This window comes from Moschus berezovskii, chromosome 6 (genome assembly GCF_049115385.1).
Source record: "Moschus berezovskii isolate FMDL1 chromosome 6, NW_MosBer_1.0, whole genome shotgun sequence".
NCBI lineage: Eukaryota > Metazoa > Chordata > Mammalia > Artiodactyla > Moschidae > Moschus > Moschus berezovskii.
Window position 1 is genome coordinate 26,027,303 of NC_142465.1, and position 9,005 is coordinate 26,036,307.

The 9,005-nt window shown below is 44.9% G+C and overlaps 1 protein-coding gene across 1 annotated transcript; it reads left to right on the forward strand.

Moving 5' to 3' along the window:
• The first annotated feature begins 1,186 nt into the window (after window positions 1-1,186).
• On the forward strand, window positions 1,187-2,178 carry LOC129535639 (transforming acidic coiled-coil-containing protein 3-like). Its single transcript, XM_055394133.2, has one exon. It carries the CDS (start codon window positions 1,350-1,352, stop codon window positions 2,028-2,030), a length of 681 nt encoding a protein of 226 aa, XP_055250108.2. The 5' UTR covers window positions 1,187-1,349; the 3' UTR covers window positions 2,031-2,178.
• Window positions 2,179-9,005: the final 6,827 nt, after the last annotated feature.

Consider the following 9,005-nt stretch of genomic DNA (forward strand, 5'->3'; position numbering starts at 1 on the left):
CTGGAGTGGGTTGCCATTTCCTTCTCCAATATATGTATGTATATATATATATACATACACACACATGGTTACTGAATCTATATAAGCACATATATGTGTGTGTATATATATATATATATATACACACATAATATGCTTGGGGTACATTGTAAGGACTATGTAGGAATTGGTTACTATTAATATTACAAGTGTACATAATAGTTATTACAATCCCTTATTTGGATTGTATGCACTTTAAAATATTTGAGATTCTTTTTGCAGCATAGTGTATCAGTCACAATTGCTGTGTAACAAACTACCTCAAAACTTATCCATTTAAAATAACAAGCATTTATGATCTCAGTTTCTGTGAGTCAGAAGTCTGGGCATGGCTCAGACACTGGTTCTCTGCCACATGGGCCTCTCCAAAGGAAAGCTCACAATATGGCAGCTGATTTCTCCCAAAGCAGAGATTCTTAGAGAGAGAGAAAACAAAACAGAAGTCAGGTTTTTTTTTGTAACCTAACTTCAGAAGTGAGCACCCATCACTTCTGCTGTATTCTCCTTGTTAAAGGCAAGTCAATATATCCAGCCTCTGCCAGAGGAAGGAATGACACAGGACTTGGACCCTAGGAGGAAGGGGGGCCCCAGAGTCCATCTTAGAAGCTGTTTCTACACATAGCAAGAAATCGGGGAAATGTGCGTTTATTAAATATGGGTTATCCTTACTGATAACCCTTGTAATTCTGAAATCCAGCCATCTGACTAAATGAACAAGAGACTTGCATAGGCAATTATGCCTAAGAGAAACACGCATTCTTTTTTTTTTTAGTCACTTAATAAACACAGGTTGATCCCTAGGGTCATGTCAGACATTGTGTGAAGAATTAACAGAAGCAGAAGATATTAAGAAGAGGTGGCAAGAATACACAGGAGAACTCTACAAAAAAGAGCTTCACAACCAAGATAATCACGATGGCGTGATCACTCACCTAGAGCCAGACATCTTGGAATGTGAAGTTAAGTGGGCCTTAGAAAGCATCACTCCGGGAGTTGGTGATGGACAGGGAAGCCTGGCTTGCTGTGATTCATGGGGTTGCGAAGAGTCAGACACGACTGAGCAACTGAACTGAACTGCAGATTTTTTTAATGGATTTTAAAGCTGGATATGACCTGACCCAACTTTCTCATTTAACAAATAAGGAATCTGAGCCCGAGAGAAGAAAAACCAGTTGTCCCAAGTCACACAGTAGCAAAATTGATGTCGAGACACATGTCTCCGAGCTCAAGGTGTGGGCGCACCACTCTCTGGGAGCCCCCTGGAGGCCCAGCTGCTCGACCTGGACTTCCCAGGAGCCCCGGGCGTTCCTATGCCTGGCCCGGCTCCCTGTGACCTCGGGCCTGGGGCTCCACTGCTGCCTGTGGGGCCGATCGTGGACGTGCTGCAGTACAGCCAGAAGGACCTGGACTCGGCGGTGGAGGCCACGCAGAAGGAGAACGAGGCGCTGCGGGGCAAGTGCACTGCACTGCAGGAGAGGCTCCTGGAGATGGGGAAGATCATGGACAGCTTTGAGCGGACTGTCTACCAGGTGATGGAGGAGGCTCAGAAACAGGAGGAGCTCACCAAGGCCGAGATGCAGAAGATCCTGAAGGACAAAGCACAGCTGACAGCCGACCTGCACTCCATGGAAAAGTCGTTCTCCGACCTCTTCAAGCGGTTTGAGAAACAGAAGGAGGTGATCGAAGGCTACCGCACGAATGAAGAGTCGCTGAAGAAGTGTGTCAAGGATTACATAGAGAGGGTGGAGAAGGAGGCCCAGAAATACCAGGCGCTGAAGGCCCAGGCGGAGGAGAAGCTCCAGCAGGCAAGTGAGGAGATTGCCCAGGTCCGCAGCAAGGCCCAGACGGACGCTGTGGCGCTGCAGGCGGTCCTGAGGAAGGAGCAGATGCGTGTCCACTCCCTGGAGAAGGTGGTGGAGCAGAAGACTAAAGAGAACGATGAGCTGACCAGGATCTGTGACGACCTCATTTCCAAGATGAAGAGAATCTGACGAGACAGCCCTGACCTTGCCGTCTTCCCTTTGTGTGTGTGTGTGTCTGTCTGTCTGTCTATCTAGGTTTTTCTTCTCTATTGACGTCAATTCTTTTTTCAATTCGTTTTTAAACTAGGTAGCTTTAGGAGAAAACTAAATAAAATTTCCCTTAAATCTAAAAAAAAAAAAAAAAAAGAGCCCCTGATTTGGGGCTCTTTTCTCCTCTGATGGAAATGTGGAGGTCCCCTGCCACACTGTCCTGTGCAACCAGTTCCCCCACTTCTATTTCTATGAATTAAACCAGAAAGAACTGAATCAATGAGGCATCCCCTCTCTTTAGATGCTTGTTGTTAATCGCTGTCACGTCCGATTCTTTGTGCCTCCAGGGACTGCCAACATGCCAGGTTCCTCTGTCCTTCACCATCTCCCAGAGTTTGCTTAGATGCTCATAGTTCTATTCAATTCAGTCATTCATACTAAGACAGTCTTTAAATAAAGACGAACTATAATCCCTGGAGTTCCTACATTCTTAACATAGATCTTCTCTGACGCCATGCTTATCCATCTTCCCTTGTGCTGGCATTTCTCTGAAGCTTCCCTCCATCACCTGGCAGAGATAATGAGGGAGACGTTACCTGAGTTAGACAACCTCATGGAAAGGACCAGGCACCACTCTGCTGGAGACACAAAGACAGCCCGCCCCCTAAACCATCCGAGCTACAGCTCCCACCTTTCTCTTCCTCATTAAGGCTGATGTTCATTTTTTGCTTTGTTTTGCTTCCCTTCATCAGAAAGCAATGCTTACATGTGTCGGATTCAACAATGGCAGGTCCCCTTGCTGGAAAAAAATGAAATAACCCCCACCCTCCTCATGCCTGCGAATGGAATTCACTTTAAGAAGCAAATACAAGAATTTCATGTGATATAAATAGACTCCATCAATTCAAGGAGCGGGTGTTGAAACAGGAACACTGACAGGTAATTATCAAAAGCACCTTAGAAAAGCAAGCTTCTGTGGACAATAGCTGCAATTTATTATTATTATTGTTGCTAGCCTCCCCAATGCTCTCCACTTATGATTCGAGTAATCTTGTCTCTTTTGATAAATACATCTTTTGTTTTTCATTAAGATGTCAATGCATTAGACAAAAGGCCTGCTGAATATGACAAAACCCATGGTCACCTGACAGAGGAAAACAACTTTATACCTGTAAGCTAAAACGCAATTGTCCCTGCAGGCTGGAAATGTATGAACCCACAAGCGCACACACACCTACACATGCACACACACACAAAAAAAAATTGTTCTTGACAGTCCCGGAGATGACACTGGGAATCTTTTAGCCAGGTTGAAGTGGAATATGTCAGGTCTGAAAGTCTAGACCGCATATAGCTGAAACCTGCCACCTCCCACTCCTTTTTTGTGTGTGATTTTGCTAAAACTCTACACTGATCTGAAAAGAGTGAGAATCTCTCTCCTTCAAAGAATCTCAGGCCCCTTCAGCCAGTTAGAGATCCTGAGCTACACACAGAGTTCCTCCGAGTATTATTTATTCCTAAAGTGTTTGCCCCAATGCTTGAGCAGCTACTTTTCAAAACCTTCCCACGGTCTTTGGGGTGGGGAGACATGGCGCCAGACAACAGGGGTATGAGACAGACCTGCGGTCTGAGCAAACTGGACCCAGCATTGGGTGTTTAGGGAATCGTTTCAATAGGTTCTTAAGAAGTCAATCCAATATAGACTTCCCTGGCAGTGCAGTGGTTAAGATCCTGCCCTTCCCATACAGGGGGTGTGGGTTTGATCTTTGATCAGAGAACTGAGATCTGCATTCTGTGCAGTGCAGTCAAAACAAAAAACAGTCAGTCCACTGAGACATGTGAATTTTTTTTTTTTCTCCTATCAACCTAGTATCGTGGGCCAGTGACACTATTCGGAGACTTGTCAAAACTAATAAATTTTCACAATTATATCCCAGATGGTGAAGGGGAAATGAGATTTTCCCAGGGCTCAGGGATGAGTAACTGAAAATAATTAAAAAATAATAATTTAAAAAACACTTAAAATTGGAAGAAAAGAGAGATGTAAATCACTCTTCCCACCCTCAACCTAGGAAAAATGTTAAGTTTATGTGTCCCAGAAAGGAAACTTTCAAAAGAAAAGCTCATATTTTAAAATATATGCAAAGTATTAATTTTAAGGTAATTAGGAAAAGCTATTTTCTATTTATCAGAAATCAAAGGTATGTGCATTCTGAATAAAAATTTTGCTGCTGCTGCTGCTGCTAAGTCACTTCAGTCGTGTCCGACTCTGTGTGACCCCATAGACGGAAGCCCACCAGGCTCCCCTGCCCTAAATAGTCTTGAAGTATTAAGTATGCTGTCCATATTATACAGCACTTTGAATTCTAATTGATCCTAAGAAAAAATGTAAAAGTGGAAAACTGGATTTTTAAGAGAAGCTATTTCCCACCCAATGTAACCTCCATTCCTCTAGGTATTTTCATTCAAGAAAAGGAAATATTTTAAAACAAAGAGCAAAACTAGAAACTGCATCCACTGTCATATTCCAGCTTTCCTTCTGTTCATTCATTCACTCCACAAGGATTCATAGCGCTTCCCTTTTGACTAGGCACTATAGCAGGAAGTAAAAGATGAGTGAGTTACACAGAGGCCCCACTCAGAGCTGCTCATCTGTTAGTGAGAGTGGCACACAGGTAAACAAATAATTATGCTCTGCTTGGGAAGGTCATGTACACACGTCTATATTCAAAATGGATAACCAGCAAGGACCTACTGTATAGCACATGGACACTCAACGATATATGCCAGCCTGGATGGGAGTGGAGTTTAGGGGAAGAATGGATTCATGCATATGTATCGCTGAGTCCCTTCACTGTTCACCTGAAACTACCATAACATTGCTAATTAGCTATACCCCAACACAAAATAAAAACTTTAAAGTTTGAGAAAAAAATAATTACGCTCTAAGTGCTACATAAAGACACAGCATTATTGAAGCTCAAAATTCTGAGTCTCCAACCCAGTGGGACTGAAAACAGTCTTTTCAGAGGAGGTGACATTTTAACCTGAGTTTTAAAATACAAGTAAGAGTCGGCCTGTGGTGCTGGAGAAGACTCTTGAGAGTCCCTTGTACTGTAAGGAGATCCAACCAGTCCATTCTAAAGGAGATCAATCCTGGGTGTTCATTGGAAGGACTGATGCTAAAGCTGAAACTCCAATACTTTGGCCACCTCATGCGACGAGTTGACTCACTGGAAAAGACTCTGATGCTGGGAAAGGTTGGGGGCGGGAGGAGAAGGGGATGACCGAGAATGAGATGGCTGGATGGCATCACCGACTCTGTGGACATGAGTTTGAGTGAACTCCGGGAGTTGGTGATGGACAGGGAGGCCTGGCGTGCTGTGATTCATGGGGTCCCGGAGAGTCGGACACGACTGAGCGACTGAACTGAACTGAACTGAAGAGTCGGCCAGGTGGCAGGATGGGAGCTTCACGTATATTTCAGAAAGGATGAAACATCTGATATGATGAAAGCAGAATATGCCTGGGATGGATGGATAGAGGAGGTGGTGGGGGGAAGAAGCGAAGTGGGAGTCAGACTTCCACGGACTCATATGTCATGCTGAGGTCTTCAGGCCCTACCACACACGTAACAGAAAGTCACATGGACTCCTAACAAGGAAAGATCTCACTTTTAAAAAAGATGTTGAGCTTTATTTGCTTGTGTTATTTTTGGCTGCACCGGGTCTTTGCTGCTGTGTGCAGGCTTTCTCTAGTTGCAGTGAGCAGGGGCTGCTCTCTCGTTGTGATGTGAGGGCGTCTCATTGCAGTGGCTTCTCCTGTTATAGAGCACAGGCTCTGGGATGCACAGGTTCAGTAGTTGTGGCACTCGAGATTAGTTGCCTGGCAGCACGTGGGATCTTCCCCGACCAGGGATCAAACCTGTGTCTCCTGCATTGGCAGGAGGACTCTTAACTACTGGACCACCAGGGGAGTTCAAGATTTCACTTTTATTTAAATAATTCAGGTGTAGACTTCCCTGGCAGTCCAGCGATTAAGACTCTGCGCTTCCAAAGCAGGGGGGATACTGATTCAATCCCTGGTCAGGGAACCAAGATCCCACATTCCACGTGGCCAAAAAATTTAAATTAAAAAAAAAAAGAAAAAGTCAGGTGTTGTCACACTGAAAAGAGAGAAAGTTCAGTGAGAATCAGTGGGGCTGCACTCAACGTCCCCCTGACCTAGGCCAAACCCAGTTTCTGTACAAGCTGGATCCCATATGTTACATCTTCCCCTTTTTGTAATCACTATCCCACTCACCCTTATTTATCTGCTGTTAGTCATTCATTCAGTCAATCATTTCATCATTCAACAAGTGTTTATTGAGCCCTTCTAAAATTTCAGGCACCGTGTAGGGGCTGGCAATTAGTAACATATCAGAAGGACAGTGTCTGCACCCTGGCAAAGCTTATAGTCTAGCAGAGCTGACAGATCTGTTTATGTATTTATTTATTTTGGCTGTGCTGGGTCTTAGTTATGGTCCTCGGGATCATCGATCTTCATTGTGGCATGCATGATCTTTAGTTGCATCATGTGGGATCTAGTTCCCCAAACAGGGATTGAACTCAGGCCCTCTGCATTGGGAGCAGAGTCTTAGCCACTGAACCACCAGGAAAGTCCCCTGACAGATCTGGTTAAACGTCAGCAATTGCAATGACGTGTAATGAGTAAGATTGTTGGGAAGCAATGGGGGCTTCCCCGAGGAAGTGATGGGTAACTTGTGACCTGAAGGATGAGTAAGCTTTAGCCAAAGTGCATGTTTTGGAAGTAGGAGGAGGAAGAGGCAGACAGAGCCCAGCAAGTGGGAAGCAGCTAAAGGCAGGAGAAAGCACAGCACCCAAGAGGAAGTGAAAGACAGCTCCACGTCTGGAGTGTGCAGCGAGCTGGAGAGACGGGCAGGCCTCAAACCTCACCATGCACACGCTCGACCGTGTCCCTCCATGCCCACGCACGCGTGAGGAGGTCTGCAGGAAGATTAGCACTTCCTGTTGCCGTATTTATCCTGTGCTCAGGCAGGAACTCTGACGTGCATTTGTTACTCATCTACCTTCTTAGAATTGGAAAAGGCGAGGGCAGAGAAGGACCTTAGGAACTATTCAGAACAGCTTTTCTCAAGGCGTGCTATCGGACTAACTAGGAATCCCTGAAGATGGGGACAGAAACCTGCCTTTTTAAACAAGCATCTCAGGGGATTCTTCAGCAATCTCACAGTGGAAAACCGCTTGTCCCCATTTCGAAGTGAGGGTATTGAGAACTGGAGAAAATCAGTAATTTGTCCAAAATGGTATCTTTTCTTTACAGACTTTATTTTATCGGAATATAATTGCTTTATGAGGTTGTGTTAGTTTCTGCGTCAACGAAATAAATCAGCTGTGAGTATGCATGTAGCGCCTCCCTCTTCAGGCTCTTCCTCTATCACATCAGCGGCACTGACATTTTGGACTGAGTAGCCCTTTGTTGTTGGGGGCTGTCCTGTGCACTGTGGGACATTTAGGAGTGTCCCCAACCATTTTCAGACATGGCCAAATATTCCCTGGAGGACAAAGTCACCCCTGATTGAGAACCACTGTGTAAAGTCACACCAATAATCAGAAGCAAAGGCACGACAGCACTCAGGAGTCCTAATTCACAGCTCAGCAATGCCCACCCCCCCATATCAGCTGAATCCTCTTTGGCTGTGGGAAGTGGGGGTGGAAGGAGGGGTGGAGAGGTGCAGTGGGTTAGAACAGAACTCAAGGCTGGCGCAGGTTTCAGCAGCGTTTGTTTGCTTTTCAGGAACTTGAGACATTCCCTCCTGGCTTTTTCCATGACTTATTGTGCAGTTGCTGCTGCTGCTGCTAAGTCACTTCAGTCGTGTCCGACTCTGTGTGACCCCATAGACGGAAGCCCACCAGGCTCCCCCGTCCCTGGGATTCTCCAGGCAAGAACACTGGAGTGGGTTGCCATTTCCTTCTCCAATGTGTAGTTAGTCATCCCTATTTCTGTTTCTCCACCTGTTTCAACCTTGATCTTCCAGGAGAACTGGCAAGATTCAGCTTGGCAACATCGTGGAAACCCACACAGAAAGGGGCCGTCCAGAAAACGTTTCAAACTGAGACTGATTTCAGAGTGGGCCTGTGCAAGAACCAAGAGCGTTGTGTTCTGAATTCAACCAGCAAGAGGAGTGTGGTGGGGAGCGAGAAAAAAGCAATCAGGAAATGCAGCTGCTGGCTCCAGCTCTGTCCATACTACCTCTGTAGCAAATCACTCAGGCTTTCTGGTTGAGGAGCAGTTTCTCATCAGATGAAGGGATTAAAATACACTGGTCCAAGGTCACTACATCTAGCCTTGGACTCACGCAGCATTTCCTAGCCAAAAAGACCTACCACGGGTCATCAAAAACCCACCTCTACCTTTCCTCCAAAATCCAGCTCCGTCATACTCCTCACTTTCTTCAGTGATGATGATGTTGTGGTTATACCAGAGAAGATCCTTGTTTTTAAGAGATGCACACTGGTTATTCAGGAATGTTATCTGCAACTTACTCTCAAATGCTTCTGAAAAATTTGTAATATGTACATTATATATGTATAGAGAGAGACAGCAAACATATCAAAGCAAGACTAAATGTTGAATCTCACTGAAGGGTATACAGCTATTCATTTTATAATTCTTTCCCTTTTTCTGCCTATTTTAAAGTTTTTTCAAGATCAAATTTTGGAGTGAAAAACAACTCCAATTCTATCTCCTCCACAAAGCCTTTCCTGAATTAGCTGAAATAATTCCTGCGAGTCCCCATAGCGCTTATGCACTGTGCTTATCACTTTCTACCTTGCATTATAGTTATTTAAGTACTCACACAGTGGGTCATAAAACTGCTAACGTAACACTCAGCTATGCAGAGAACACTTGTTCTAAAACTGTTCTTTATTT

Bases quoted from the DNA above. Each gene is read 5' to 3' on its own strand.
- LOC129535639 (XM_055394133.2), top strand. From the start codon at position 1,350: ATGCCTGGCCCGGCTCCCTGTGACCTCGGGCCTGGGGCTCCACTGCTG.